Below are 16,599 nucleotides of genomic sequence, written 5' to 3'. Positions count from 1 at the left end.
TTTCCCTTTTGTGATCCAATATTTTTAGTCCCTATATAAGATTGTGTTATTTTTCTTCATTTATCTTTTCTAGAAATATCTATCATGAAATGAAGGTTTTTAGAATGCTTGCCAATATAATAAGCATCTGGCTTGTCCTTTCACCTTCACATACTTGTTTGTAGAATGTTGCCAGATTGTTTCAAAGGAAAATGACCATATCCAAAAGGTCACCTATTAGCCACACAGTAATTGTTATAGCATTGCATCGTGCAAGCCTCTAGGTATGAAAAATGCTTCAGCATAAATCCCTTCAGAATGTTTCCTGATTTCCAGCCTACCTTTAAAAGCCACCAGAATAAAGTACTTTATATCGTAATGTCAGTAGAATCTTCTTCTTGGATCTATACTTGAAAACAGATCAAAATGGATAGCCTATGATCTAATTTTCAGTTTTATATTTAGTGTGGTTCTGCTGTATTCATGATACCTGGAAATCTCCCAGGTACTCACACAGGCCATATAGGATTACACTTGTCTTTAAGTCTATCTGGTTCATGATGGGTAACTTGTAATCCTTCCAGAATGAGAGATAATAAGACAGAGACCTTAGAGTAATTGCCACCTCCCACTCATCTATCTTATCTTCCCTGAGAAGATATTATGATACAATTTGCTATCATCTCCCATGCATTTTGATTATGTTCAGAATAAATCTAAAGTCTGTGTAACTTCTTAGCTGCTATCTACACTTCAGTCTTCAGTATTATACCCTGCTACCTCTGTTGTCATCAGGTGGTGCTTTTGTGTGTGACACAACAGTCGCAGGATCTAACATTTTTGGCTACTCTCTATCTTCCTTTTGCTTTCTATATATGTGAAATACTGTCCAAATCTATCCTTTGTATATTTAGCAGAAAAATAAGTTAGGACACGACCTTATTTTTATATTGTTGATCCCAGGTGAATGATACAATAATATCCTCAGTGAAAAGAGTCAAAAAAGTAATTAAGTATGAGTGGAATAGGTTATATTTTCTGTTTGATATAATGTTTGGATATTTAAAGAAGGAGAAGGCAATAAGAAAATGATAATATTAGTTTTGCTCTTCAAGTCTGCATATAGTGATGTTTATGATTTCCATTTTAAAATAATGAGTTTTGTATTTACAATAAAATGTGTCCAAGGACATGGCAATAGGCACATGGTTAATTTTGGTTTTCATAGTGGTTACCAAAATTTGCTTGGTCTGAATCTTCATGTATTACTACACCAGTATCATAGGACCACCAGATATAACAAAAAATGACAAGCCTTACAAGAAATGTTTTATAAAAATAATAATAGGGGGCTGGAGAGATGACTCAGAGAGTAAGGAAGTCACCTGCAAAGCCTAACAACCCAGGTTTGATTCCCCAGCACCCAAGTAAGCCAGATGTACAAGGTGAGACATGCATCTTCACTTCACTTGCAGTGGCTGGAGGCTCTGGTACACCCATTCACTCTCTCAAATAAATAAAAATAAAAATAAACATTTAAAAATAGATAAACAAAGTGTGAAAAAATAGGTAGAATTAATTGAGTACTATGTGTCAGAAATTGTGTTAAAAGTTTTTAAGCATTCCTAAAATTATTCCTCTCAAGAACCTTGTTAGAAGTAGTTAACATTATTGTCCCCAATTTAATTATAAGGAAACTGATGGTTTAATAAAGCTACAAGCCATGCATAAAGGTCAGGATGTGAAGGCACTAGCCACATTAGTGCCAATATTCTGCTCTTTGCAACAGCTTTATGTTAAAATAGCAATTGATGCTTTGTTATAACTTTAGAAATTAAAATCCATGATGTGGACTATGAGATTTAAACTTCTATTTGCAGAGTTAGCAAGAATTACTTCTATAAGCCTTCTAGTATGAGAATAAACCATGAACTGTGGTAAACTTGGACAGGACAATTCCTAGTTAGGACCCATCTGAGCAGTTACTTAGCTTTCTCTGGTGCTACCACAATATTCATTGACCAGGCACTTTCACCTGGAACATCTCAAACATTGACTATGTGTTTAGTATTGCCATGTTTATGGCCTATCATATTCATACTTATAAGAATTTGGTGCACTTACTATATCATCTTTAGAAAGGAAATGTAGTTCATATTGCTGGACTAATATTCTAATAAAAATTGAGGTCAATAGGATTTTTGATCAGAAGTTAGTTTTTAGAGAAGACTGCATTGCTAAGAACCACCTCATTTCATCTCATGGAGATTTCAATTTTAATATGTCTTGATTATACTGGAGCTAGATGGATGTGTGTACCTATAACACCTCCTAAGTATATGGCACCTCTGTACTTAAGTGATTGATTACTTCAAAGGTAACTGGTTTTAGTTGTCTGTTGTGCATTTTATTGAAAGGGTCATCTCCAAGCCTAAATCTTCTTCCCAAGTAGGGCTTTATGAAGAAATATTTGTTTAAACTTTTACCTTATTCCTCTTGTAGATATTTTTTAGGAATTAGAGTGTTTCTGATTAATTCTTGGGCAACCACATATATTGCTTTGAAGTAGAAACTTTAATTTTTATGTAAACGTCAGAGAAATTGAATTAGCACATTTATTTCCTCCCTATCAAGTTTGCCCTTCACTTGTTCACCCTGGCCAGACAAGCAGAAAAGACTCACTATTTACCAAAGATAATAACCTGGCAGAGCCAACTTACTTGCTATCTTGGGTCCCTGAGGTGTCAGTGATGCATTGTGCTAATCTTCTCAGGGTTTAATGCCCTTTATAGGAGGCTATTACAGAAGAATTTCTTATCCCACTGGAATGGATTTCCCAAGCCCTGTTGCACTGTTGTTACAAACACAGAATCTGACTGCTATAGGCTTGTGTACTTTAATCTCTGCTACATCAATAACAAATGTACTTTGTCCAAATCCTTCACTTGTCCAATCTGTTTCTTCATCTGTCAAATGTAGATGACAATAGCTTTTATTCCCCATGGTGTGAAGTACTTGTCAGTACTTAGCAGTTGGGAAGTGTTCAAAACTTGTTCTGTATCATTGTTGTAAATAGCACTTTGCTCCCCACAGTCCCAAGAATCTGGATATACTTCGGTATAATAGTGGCTTGATGAGTGACAGTGAGTCAGTATGAAGAATAAGAGACATTTCAGAAAGCCACTTTGATAACATAAAAGATGATATTCAAAAAACGTTCCCCAAAGGAAATGTCCCACCACAGAGGAAAAATTACTGCATTAGTAAAATTTCAGAGTACTATCACTGAGATTATTTAAAAACTTTGAGACAGCTAAGGTATTTTATGACTCACTTGAAATAATGTATATGTGATTTCTTCTCAAAATGTGCCCTGTTGATCACCTACCTCAGAGTTACATAGACAACAGTTTAAAATGGAGAGATTATGCTCGCTAGACAAATCTACTGATACCACAGAATCTCTATAAAGGGAGCCCAGGGCTACGTATATTTCAATAAGTGTCTCAGCTATATTTCTTGGCATCAAAGTCTGAGAAACACTGGGCAATACAAATATTACTGTGTCTACAGGAAAGATCAATATAAAATAAGTAATTATGTTTGACTCTAATCAGTAGAATAATTATAAAGATAAAATTTTCAGAGGTCTTTGTTGTAGTATAGACTGTGGTGAGTAAAACAAAATTCCTATAGGACATGACAATAGCATGCTTTACTTGATTTTTCTGTATTGGATTTCCAAGCCATAAGGACAATTCTTTCTTGGTTATAAGTCTTCCCTTTATTCCATTGATGGTTGGACCTAGTTTTCCTCCCTCTCAAAAGACCTATGTTTATTCTTTGTCACCCTCGGATTCCTATGCTACCTGCTGTTTAGGATGTTTAACTACTCAGTTGTTCTATTAAAATTAGCTTATAGATGTGCCACCATATGCAAACTATCACCCTTATGGCTTATTTCTTATGCGATTGTTATTGTCACAATACACCATATTGATGGCCTCCACCAGTCTTGCCATCTAGTCTAGTAGCAACTAGAGGCCCTGGCATAACCATATTCATTCTATCTCTCCTTACAAATAAATAAATAAAATATTCTTAAAAAATAATAATCTATAATACAACAATGAAATAGAGACCAAAACTCTTCTGTGGCATGCGTATGGTTCCTTTCAAATCTCTCTCTAATTGGAAAGGTGACAAATATATCGCTCCTCCTCAAAACCAGATAAAGAGTAGGGAAAGAGAGAGAAAGAAGTAGTAATAATCAGTAATCCTTTCTATAATTACTCAGGAAGGTACCCAACTTATTGCTGTATTTTGTTTAGGTTCTTTATGTTCTTTTGAGACAGCGTCTCACACTGTAACCCATGGTGGCTTAAAACTCAGTATGAATTCCAGGTTGGCCCCTATGTTATGACAATTCTCTTGCCTCTGTTCCATGAGTGCTGGTATTATAGGACTGAGCCACCCTGCCTAACTAAGAATTATCATAATTATTAACACAGAATTAGTAGATTGTCTCCTTTAAGGTTTTTCTCCCACCTTCAGTTTTTCCTTTTGCTATCCTTCAATTTTTGATTCCCATCCAAAGCAAATCAAAGGCAATAATCTAAAGGTACTATACAACTATTGTTACTAGAATTGCCAATGCCATAATTAGTAATAGCACCTTCAGTACTAGTACTTATTAACATTTATTGAGTGCTCACATTGTGCCAATTGCTGTTCCAACTTCTTTAGCTATAGGATGACATTTAATTCTTACAAAAAAAACAGGAAGTTTTTAAATGATTTTCACCATCTTTTTCAGGGGTTACAGTAAATACTTATCAAATTCGTATGGCAAATAAGTAATAACTTAGGTTTACACATCAAGTCAAGTCAAATGAACCCAATTAAACCGATCTTACATCAAGAAAGAAATCTTTTCCCCTTGCAAGTAGTCATGCATGTTACGGCCTATTAGGGGATGCTCAAAGTCTCTAGCAACTTTTGTGCACAGTCTCCCACAAGCATTGAGCAGTTTTCCATTATTGATTTAGTTGTTGGTTTATGAATTGCTTAGCTATACTTTTCTTGGCAAGGAAAAAGGGAGGTGCCTTTTAAAGCAACATTTTGGTATTTTGAAAACTGAAGTTTGTATGTATTAACCCCAGCCAAGATGGGAATGACACATTAAACTAAGTCTTTAGTATTTCATTTCATTGTAAGAATAGAAGTTAGTAAAGATGGGAACAGTCATTATCTGACTATGGGGAAATATATGTATTTCTACCCAGTTTTATGCAGCAGACACAACAGAAATGTCAAAAAGCAAATTCAGATCACAATTGAAACTAATTTCCCACCACTAACTATCAACTATTAATTATATGTTTATGAAAAAGTGATAGTTTTTTGACATTTCATTGACAAAACTTAAGATATTGATCTGTGATTTACCATCATAACTACACTGATCTGTATCAACTATTGTTCTGCCTAAAAACATTGTAATTTGTTCTGTGTCTAAGTCAATCATAATTAAGCTTGTTGGGAAAAAAGGATAATATGATGAGTCCAGATAGAAATACAAGTCCATGTTTATTTTCAAAACGAAATTAAAAGGGTGTAACAATCAGGGTTGGAAGCCTTGATATGTCCTGTGAAAGCTATATTTTAGGAGACAATTGAATTTAACAAGTAGAAAAATATTCCAACTTAAAAATGTATGACAAGTCAATATGATTCATCTTGGAATTTATTTGGTGGAGAGGCAAAACTAGAAAGAAATATAAACATGTATTAGGTATAAAACAAGAAACATCACAAATAGTCTATGATATTCTGAATATGATTAAAGATACCAGAGAATCATCTATTGATTTTGGCTTTGGTTAAAAACTAATGTAATGTTTGTAAGACATGAGATAAAACTTTGAAATTGTACCAAAGGAAGGTGTGGCCAAAGAAACAAAATAGGTTTTTATTTCTTTATGACATATATGAAGGAAGATACGTAATAATTGATTTCCCAGTGCAATTGATCCAAAGCCTATCTCAAGCTAATTCAAGATTTATATATTTACAATCTCAGACATAGCATGATAGCAGTTGAATTTATGCAAAAATTTCAGAAACAATTACATGACAGACAGGCTACACCATTTGACTGGTAGATATAGAACTTAAATAGAATTTCTAGAATCCAAATATGAAATCTGCCATGGCAATGGCAGGGCTTCTGAGAAAAGTAATCATGACTATAACTAAATGTTATGGTTAAGAATAAATGTAGGGCTGGAGAGACTGATTGGCAGTTAAGGCCCTTACTTGCAAAGCCTAAGGACCCAGGTTCAAGTACACATGCAAACCAGATTTCAAGGTGGCACATGAGTGTGGAGTTCGTTTACAGTGGCTAGAGGTCCTGGAGCACCCATTCTCTCTCTCTCTAATAAATAAAATATTAAAAAAGAATAATATCGACCTACCGAATCAAAGACATGGTGTCAGGGGGCAGGCGTGGTGGCACATGCCTTTAATCCCAGCACTGGGGAGGCAGAGGTAGGAGGATCGCCATGAGTTTGAGGCCACTCTGAGACTACATAGTAAATTCCAGGTCAGCCTGAGCTAGAGTGAGACCCTACCTCAAAACAACAACAACAACAACAAAAAGACACAGGGGTAGGATTTTATATTTTTGCATTCTTTTTTTATACATGGTCTCCAGGCTGGCCTTGAAATCACTGTGTAACCTTTAGCTCCTTATTATTTTACTCCCATCTTCTCAGAGCAAAAAATGGCAGGTATGCATCACCATGCTCAGCCATGTTACCATTTCTTTTGGGGGGAATGGTTTCAAGGTAGGCTATTGCTCTAGTCCAGGCTGACCTGTAATTCACTGGAATTAAAGGTGTATGCCACCATACCTGGCCCCATTCTTTTTAATAATGCTGGAGTTATTGCTTGAAGTACTCCTGTTTATTGCACTAGATGCATGGCATTGTTTGAAAGTTCATATTTACCTGGGACCCGTGAATGTGACTTTATTTGGGGAAGCAGAGCTTAAGTCTGGCGCCTTAGACCACTCAGCCGTCCTGACACTGTGACTTTATTTGGAAATAAATATTTTGTAGCTACAATGATGTTAATTTTTTTTAATTTCTGGTACAGAATATAAAAGATAACTGAAATTATGAAAGAAAGCAACAGATGTGTATTCATCAAGTATAGAACATTTTGACCATCTCAAAAATTACCCTTGCGGGCTGGAGAGATGGCATAGCGGTTAAGTGCTTGCCTGTGAAGCCTAAGGACCCCGGTTCGAGGCTCGGTCCCCCAGGTCCCACGTTAGCCAGATGCACAAGGGGGCGCACGCGTCTGGAGTTCGTTTGCAGTGGCTGGTAGCCCTGGCGCGCCCATTCTCTCTCTCTCGCTCTCTATCTGCCTCTTTCTCTGTCTGTCACTCTCAAATAAATCAATAAAAATCTTTAAAAAAAAAATTACCCTTGCTCTTTAGCTATCACATACCTATGTCTCCATTATATTCAATCCTACTGGACTAAGACACTTATCTACTTTCTGTCTTTACAGATTTCCCTTCTCTGCCTTTCATACAAATGGATTTTTAGCATATGGTCTTTTGTGACTGGCTTCTTTAGCATAAGATTTTTAAGATTTATCCATGGTTCAGTATATATTAATAATCTCTTCATTTATGTGTCCAAATAATGTTTAATTTTATTAATATGCTGTATTTAGCTTATAAATTCCTCAGTTAATGAGCATGTAAGTTGTTTAAGTTTTTCTCTAATATGAAGATTACTGCTATACAAGTTTTTTTGTGGACATAGTTTAATTTCTCTTGGGTATACACCTAAGAGTAAAACATCTATTTCATATGGTAAACCTGTAGAACATCTATTTCATATGTAAACCTATTTCTATGTTTTGAGAAAATGTAAGAACATTTTCTTGGTTTTTTTTTTTTTTTTTTTTTGAGGTAGGGTCTCACTCTGGTCCAGGCTGACCTGGAATTAACTCTGTCATCTCGGGGTGGCCTTGAACTCATGGCAATCGTCCTACCTCTGCCTCCCGAGTGCTGGTGTAAGAACATTTTCTAAAGGAGCATCAGAATTTCATATTCCCTACAGGGGCATAATAGGGTTATAACATCTTCCCTTCTTTGCAAACACTTGGTAATTTCCATTGCTTTCACTGTAGCTAAACTGTCAGGTATAAATTAGTAACCCATAAGGCTTTTGCTTTTACTTTCCTTAGTAAATGTGCTTCCTAGCCATTTGTATACATTTTTTGGAGAAATGCTTATTTAGATCCTTTGTACATTTTAAAATCTTTTATGTCTTTTTAAATGATTGGGATGAGAGAGTTATTTATGCATTTTATGCCTACTCTCTGATGAGATATATGAGACATATGGCATTAGACTGTTTTTTTTTTCTTCTGTGAGTTACCTTTTGACATTTTTGATAGTGCTCTTTGAACTACAAATGTTTATAATATTGATTAATTCCCATGTGTCTGTTTTCCATTTTTCATTCCTAACTTTGGCATCAGATTTAAATGTGCCTTGCAGAAGTTAAGGTAAAAAGATTTAACCCAATGTGAAATACTACCTCTCTGTCCACCTTTTTTATTGGTGAGTTTAGCTAATGGTTTCTCAATCTTGTTGGTTTTTTGGAAAAAAATTGGTTCTGGCATCCACTTTTTTCTAATATTTCCTATTCTCTAGTTCATTAAACTTATATTCTAGTTCTTATTGTTTTGTTAAATTGCCTCTTATTTAGATTTAATATGTTGCTCTTTTTCCAGTATCTAAGGTGAAAGTTAGACTATGGTAGCAGTTTTGCTCTGTTTTCCAGGACAAATCACATGATGAGAACCAGCTTACAGAAAGGAAAGGTGTATTTCTTGCTTACCATTTCATGGGGAAGTTTCATCACGGTGGAGAAACCTTAACAGGAAGAGGCAGCTGAGCTTCACATTTCCACATCAAGAAGCAGGATGGAGGGAGCTGGCTATCACTAGCAAATTATAAAATCCCAAAATGTACCTCCAACAGCACACCTTCTCCAGAAAGGCTCCACCTCAAAAAGGCTCCACCTGCTGGGAATTATTTCTGAGCCTTAATCACAAACATATGAGGCTATCATAAACAGTTCACATTCAAACCACCATAAGTACTTATTTGAGATATGTCTTCATTTTCTGACATGAATTTCGATCTTGCCACAACTTTAGTTTCATCCTGTCAGTTTTAGTATTATGAAGCCTCTAGCCACTGCAAACGAACTCCAGATACATGTGCCCCTTGTGCATCTGGTTTACATGGGTCCGGGGGAATCAAACCTGGGTCGTTTGGCTTCTCAGGCAAATGCCTCAACAGCTAAGCCATCTCTCCAGCCCTGCTCTATTATTTTTAACAATAATTTGGAACTATAAATTGCTCCGTAATTAATCTAATCAAAATCTACTCCCTTCGAAGTGTTAATCCTTGATGGAAGTGGTTGACTTTTATTTTAAACCTAGGAAGACTATCTTAACCTGATTATTATTTCCTTGATCTATATTATTTCATGATATTCTTCTGGAAAATAGCAAGTTTACAATATAGCCTATATAGTCTATCTCTTCCTAGTTATAAAATTACTTATTTCTTAAAGGATTTTTCCGTCTTGCAAACAGAAACAGTGCCACTAGAAAGAGTTTAGACCTAAAGATTTCACACCTCCATGTTCAGTTACATAAGCTCATACAGTGTTGTTACCACAAAGTAAACCTAGATGCTGGTCACCATTTGAAATAAATTTTTGGCAACCATAAAAGTTTTCTGAAAAAGCAATAATCAAACACTAATTTAAATTTAATTTCATAGTGAATCTATGATGCTTCTGAATGTACTTACTGCCATGTTATTTCATATGAATCACTACATCTTTTGTTCTGAACACACAGCAGGTGCACTTCTTGTACTACATGTGTCATCATGTGATGTAAACAATGAATGTACACAGAAATAACATGGCTCAGATTTGAGGCTATTGTATGAAATATTTTTATTGCACAATGTTTTCTACTCATATAAACATAACAGTTAAGTTTCAGAAAAAATATTTTTATTTATTCTTTTGTCAGCATGTCAGTCTTATATTATATTTTTGCATTGGATTGTGTTACAATGTTTGATTGTAAAAACTGCTGTTTGAAATGCTGATTTGGGTTTTATTAAATTTTAGATGAATTCTGGTTTAAGATTAAGGCAGAATTTCTGACCTTTCATATCTAAACCTTTCTAACGGAATTTTCAGTCTTAAATAGTGACATAGTTTGCAGTTTCAGTGTTCTTTAAAGGCTTATCTGTTGTAACCTTAATCACAAGCCTGTAACATTATTCCAAAGTGATGGAACCTTTAGCTATGTCCTAGTAGAATGAAATTAGTTTATTGGGAGGTATTGTCACTGAAGGGGATATTAGAATGCCATCCCATTCCTTTCCTTTCTTGCTTCCTAGTTGCCATTGACCAGATCCTTACCAGCTATTAAAAATGATGTTCTCTCTGAACACAAGCCCAAAGCAAGAAAACCAGGTGGCCAGGGACCAAAACATCTAAAACAAAAACACAACATCCGTTGATTATCTCAATCATTTTGTAGGAATGGAAGGCTGACAAACACAGTGCATTTTTTCTTCATTTACTGTTTGCCTTTAGGGAAATTTATAGAAGCCTTACGTGTTTTTATTTATTTTGAGCTTTCATCAACCTCACTGGGAAGTGGGTTAGGAAAGCTCCTGATTCTATCCTTCTAAACTGACTTTACCAAGTATAAATTATCAGTCATTTTGGTAATTTTGAGTAGAGTTGATAGGTAGTGGAAATAAGTAGAGTTATGGAGGTTGACATAGATTATCGTTATATGAATCTAAATGTATTTAACAATAAAATAATATTGAAAATAATTTGAAAATTTGATAGATTGAAGAAAATGAATATGTAGATTTGTTCATCATATCTACAAAATAGATTAGATTATTATTGAAGAATGTCTCCAGATATCTTATATAGGTGATGGTATAGGTAGAATTAGTTCCATCTAAGTAATTCACCTGAGGGAAGAAATTTAGTTAGGGAATACAGTATTTCAGATGCTTATGAGTTATCGCTGTAGAATTATAAAGTAGTATTTTTTATACATGTGAAGATCTTGGAGATATATATATATATATATATATATATATATATATATATATATATATATATGTCCATATATATGGTATACATATTATGTATATAGTATATAAAATATTGATGTGTTCTACATATATAGAAAGCATCAACATTTAACATAGCAATGGAAAACACAAAAGTAACAAAATTGCTAATGAGGAATACTCATGGAATTAGAAAAAACAGTATACAAAATATGGAACCTTTCAATATAACAATGAAAAGACAAAGACAGGACTAAAAAGGACCCATAAAAAGGCAAGTAAATGCTTAAAAATGAGTATGGTATGATATAATATTTCTGTTTCAAGAAAGACATTATCAACTTGTGATTGGAATAGCAGAGAGGTCCCATAACCCCAGGATATTAACTTACTAACTGAATTTAACAATTTTTGCTATTTCTCTTGTTAAAGTAGAAAATTATCACAAATTCAAAATTTGGATATCATATTCTAAGTAAGCTTTGTCAAGGTCTTTCTCCTGACATCACCTGTCCCATGCACTCATTCTTCCATGTTCTTAGATGATACTATTTACAATTTTATTAAAGCACATGTCACAGTGCCATGTACCATACCCATTTGCCCCCATTAGACTAAAGTGTGTGTTGAGGAATGTGGAATTTTTAATGCTAAATTTTAATTTTGCTTCTAATTTCTTAAAATTTATGTATTTTCAATTAATATACACAGTATTAGGTTTCATTGTGCCACATTAAAATGAAATTTACTTTTGTTGATTCTCTTTCCCTTCCTCCTCTCCATATCCCTACTCTACTGTGTAGCCTATCCTCTCCACCATTCTTTCTACTTTCATATCAGATGTGCCTTATTGCCTTCCCCCTCTTGTAGTCATCTCTATGTTACTGGGGATGATAAGCCAGTTTAAGGGAGGAAGGGGTTTATTTCAGTTCACAGATCTGGAAGAAACTCCACCAATGGAAGAAGAAGCTTTTTGCTTCCACAGATACAAGCAGAGAAAAACAATTGCAGCAAGAAAATGCCAACACCAGCAAAATACAAACCACCAGTACTCAAATTGCTCTTTCTACACCTTTGGGCTGGAATTCAGATCCACCCCCAAACACACCTTAGGGTTGGACCTCGGGATCTGCCCCCAATGGTACTTGCATCCCTCTGGCTGGACACCCAAGTTACAAGCTTAATTTTAATAAAATGGCTAAATTTATGAGACCATACATTTACACTATTACATTCAAACCATCACACCCTCTTTTCTTAATACATTTTTCCCCATTTTTACAGTCTTTCCTAGTTTCATAGCCTATATCCTCACTTACAGTCATTTATATACATATGGAAGAAATACACATGAACAATAAGTACTTTTGAAGTATTCATCATCCCGAGTAATAAAGGAATTGCAAACTACAACAATTTTGAGATTCCATCTCATCCCAGTCAGAATGGCAGTCATCAAGAAAACAAATGGCATAAGTGCTGGTAAGGATGTGGAGAAAGAGGGAACCATATTCATTGTTGGATGGAGTGGACAACTAGTGTAGCCATTGCACAAGAAAATAAAAGTATAACTAGCATATGATCCAGCAATATCATTCCTGAACATATATCCAAAGGCCTCTATATTCTAACACAGAGGTAATTGAACATCCATGTATATTATTCCATAATAGCAAGGAAATGGAACCAGACTGGATGTCTATCAACAGATGAATGGATAGTGATAGTGAAAATTTATATATATATATATATATATATATATATATATATATATATATACACATATATATATGTATATGTATATATATAAATTTTTACTATCACTATACATATATATATATATATATATATATATATATATATATATATATATACATGCATACACATTGGACTTCTACTCAGATTTAGGGAAATATGAAAATATAAATTTTGCAGGAAAATAGATGGAAACTGGAGACTATTATACAAAGTTAGGTGACCCAGGCTCAGAAAGGCAACTACAATATCTTTCTCATATGCAGATCCTAGCATGTAATGTATTTTATAGAGAGTGGGTACTATTATGCTGTTCATTTCAGTATGATCTCATCTAGCTCAGTGCCTAACACTTATGAGGTGCAAAATCAATATTTGCTGGTGTATAACAATGCTTAAATTAAGGAATTAAATTATTTGTTGAAAGATGATGTCAAGGGCTCTCTATTGGCATTATATATTTAAAGGGTTGATATATAGGAAAGGAATTTAACCAGTATACAATGATAAATAATACTACAGTGTACAGAAGAAACCTAAAGGATTTTTTAAAAAAATGTTTAATTTGAGAGTTTACGAAGAGATAATTGAAAACATCAAATTGGGTGTTATTTGTAATCCGCTAATTGGTGTTTTTTGACACAAGTGTAGCAATGAGACCAATTACTGCTAGTGGGAGGTACTGTGTAGAATATTTGCTCCTAAAATGTGTGATTGAATTTCAGGGTCTTAAATATATTCATATTCAGTGTTGGGATATAACATGAATGGTGAGCACTTGCCTAGAACATGCAAGTCCCTGGGTTCAATATCTAGTACTACAAAAAAAATCTTATTTATTTGATAAATATAGAGAAAAAGGCAGAGGAAGAGAAAGAGAAAAAGAGAGAGAAAGAAAGGAAGAAAGAAAGAAGAAAGGAAGGAAGAAAGGAAGGAAGGAAGGAAGGAAGGAAGGAAGGAAGGAAGGAAGGAAGGAAGGAAGGAAGGAAGGATTGCCAGGGCCTCCAGCTACTGCAAACGAACTCCAAACTCCAGACTCATGCACCACCTTGATCCTTGACTTTTCACACAAGCACCTTAACTACTAAGCCATATCTCCAGCACTACAAAAATATTCTTATTCTGTGGAGACTTCTATCATCATATTTGAATTTTCTGTAACTTAACAATTGAAGGCATGCTTCAAGATTATTAGACTAGATTTTGTTTTCACATGGCATAGTCTTGGTTTTGAGCAGAGATAAGATTGTCTGCCAAAGGGGTGCTCAATAGGCCAGAAGTTTTGAGAACAGACTTCAATGGATCTGATAGCTGGGACTGGAACTGGGGTATTTCCTGTTATATTAGGAATAATTTGTCCTAGAGAATAGGCAAATTAGCAAGGCAACTCTTGGAGAGCAAGAATGAGTATTCCTGCGTAGGAGGTGGCTCTGATCCATGAGAAGGAAGAGGAAGAGTTCAATGAGAAGAGTGAAAATGATTCTGGCATCAATGAGGAGCCACTACTCACAGCAGATCAGGTGATTGAGGAGATAGAAGAAATGATGCAGAACTCCCCTGACCCTGAGGAAGAAGAGGAGGGTCTGGAAGAGGAGGATCCAGGAGAAACCTCATCCCAAGTAGACTCAGTCCTGCTGCAGGAGATGCAAGCCTTGACCCAGACCTTCAACAACAACTGGTCCTATGAAGGGCTGAGGCACATGACTGGGTCTGAGCTGGCAGAGCTGCTGGACCAGGTGGAGGGTGCCATCCGTGACTTCTCAGACGAGCTGGTGCACCAGCTGGCCCGCAGGGATGACCTGGAGTTTGAGAAGGAAGTGAAGAACTCCTTCATCACGGTGCTCATTGAGGTGCAGAACAAACAGAAGGAGCAGCGGGAACTGATGAAAAAAAGGTGGAAAGAAAAAAGGCTGAGCCTGCACAGCAGCCGAATAGAGAAGGGGAGCCAGATGCCCCTCAAGCACTTCAGTATGGAAGGCATCTCCAACATCCTTCAGAGCGGCATCCGTCAGACCTTTGGCTCTTCAGGAACTGACAAGCAGTATCTGAACATAGTCATCCCGTATGAGAAGAAATCCTGTCCTCCCTCGGTGGAAGACCTGCAGATGCTGACAAACCTCTTCGCCATGAAGGAAGACAATGAGAGGGTGCCTACTTTGCTAACGGACTACATTTTAAAAGTGCTCTGTCCAACCTAACCTTGCCTTTGCAGCAACCTGGCTGCAGGAGGTCACTGAGCAAGAGTCATTCCATCACGGGGACTGCATGACACTACGTAACCTCCAGCGTGTATTCAAACGTGTATAGCTTAACATGGATTAAACATGAGCAATTGCGCGGAGTCCTTTGTTGTTGGCTTCTAGTGCTAGTAATCACTGGATGCATGATGGAATGGGGTACAAGGCCTGGGACGTTGCCTCCTCTCCACCTGTGTTGAGGAAAGCAGATGTCCTCACCATTCATTATGTAGTCTAGCTCCAGCCCTTAAAAACAGCTTATACTTCAAGACTAATTATGAAATAAACCTTCATTTATTTAAAAAAAAAGATTAATAGACTATGGCCATGGTATCATTTTCTAGGTACAACATAAGCGTATAACCAAGATTGCCAAAGCTGTCAAAATAAAATTCAAAATGTCTAATTAAATATGAATTTCAGATAAAAATAGTATATGAATATATATAATAACACTGAGTATGCACTTACAATAAAATTCATTATTAATATGAAATTCAAATTTAATTGGTACTGTGGTTTGAATATGGTTTGGCATTTTCTAGAGTCATATTGAGACATTTTAATTTCTCATATTAATAGGTGGCCAGAAGAGAACTTTAAAAATTGAACGGGGCTGTTCTTTGATGAATGAATTAATCTATTAATGTTATCATGAGTTAAGGAGGTATCTCCAGAGTAGGTCTACTCACAGGCAAATTTGGCTAATTCTCTCATATGCTGTGGTATGTCCTATCTTGGGATTCTTGACAACAAGAAGCCCTGCAATTAATGAGGTATCTTAAATTTAGAATATAATTCTGAGCCATAATATTCTGATTTTCTTCATAAGTTACCAAAACCTTATTATTTTGTTCATAGTAACAATAGGTGAATAGAGTCTTGCATACTTCGCATGTATGGAATATTCAGCTGTTATAATCATTAAGGATACATTAGGGTGGATTTCTAATACAGTGTCATAAAAGATGCCATTGTCATACTCAAATGTGTATGTGAAAGTAAGATTCTGTAATAAAAGCCTTGATGTTAAAAATGCACAGCCCAGGCCCTTACGGGGAACACGTGAACCACAAGACACTGGAGAGGGTAGGATCAAGGCTAACCTTAATCTTCTACTTCTTCCCTCCCTCCATCTCCCTCTCCCTCTCTCTCTATCTCTCTTCTCTCTAACTATTGTATATTAGTTATCTTTTCCCTCATTTTCATAGTGGGCACTGACCTGTAACTCCAAGTACCAGCACAGGGATATCATCCACAATGAGCTTTTGATCAGAGAGACCTAAAAGACAGACAGATTTCTGTCAGAGTACTTGATGACCCACCAAAGGTTAGTGGTAAGACCCTACTGCTGAACATACCATATGCAGTTGACACGTAAAATGGAAAGGCATGGCTGGAAGCTAGAAGAGA

General features: G+C 35.6%; 1 protein-coding gene across 1 annotated transcript in view; it reads left to right on the top strand.

The window, feature by feature from the left end:
* Positions 1 to 15,486, top strand: part of LOC101602969 (fasciculation and elongation protein zeta-1-like) — a 187,198-nt gene extending 171,712 nt beyond the window's left edge. The window contains exon 3 of the mRNA XM_045139928.1: positions 14,371 to 15,486. Within this exon, the coding sequence (XP_044995863.1) occupies positions 14,371 to 15,147 (777 nt within the window). The 3' untranslated portion in view covers positions 15,148 to 15,486. The remainder of the gene's footprint in view (positions 1 to 14,370) is intronic.
* Positions 15,487 to 16,599: the final 1,113 nt, after the last annotated feature.

Source organism: Jaculus jaculus, chromosome X, assembly GCF_020740685.1.
Source record: "Jaculus jaculus isolate mJacJac1 chromosome X, mJacJac1.mat.Y.cur, whole genome shotgun sequence".
NCBI lineage: Eukaryota > Metazoa > Chordata > Mammalia > Rodentia > Dipodidae > Jaculus > Jaculus jaculus.
Note: the sequence above shows the minus strand (reverse complement) of the source record. Positions and strands in the feature narration are given on the sequence as shown.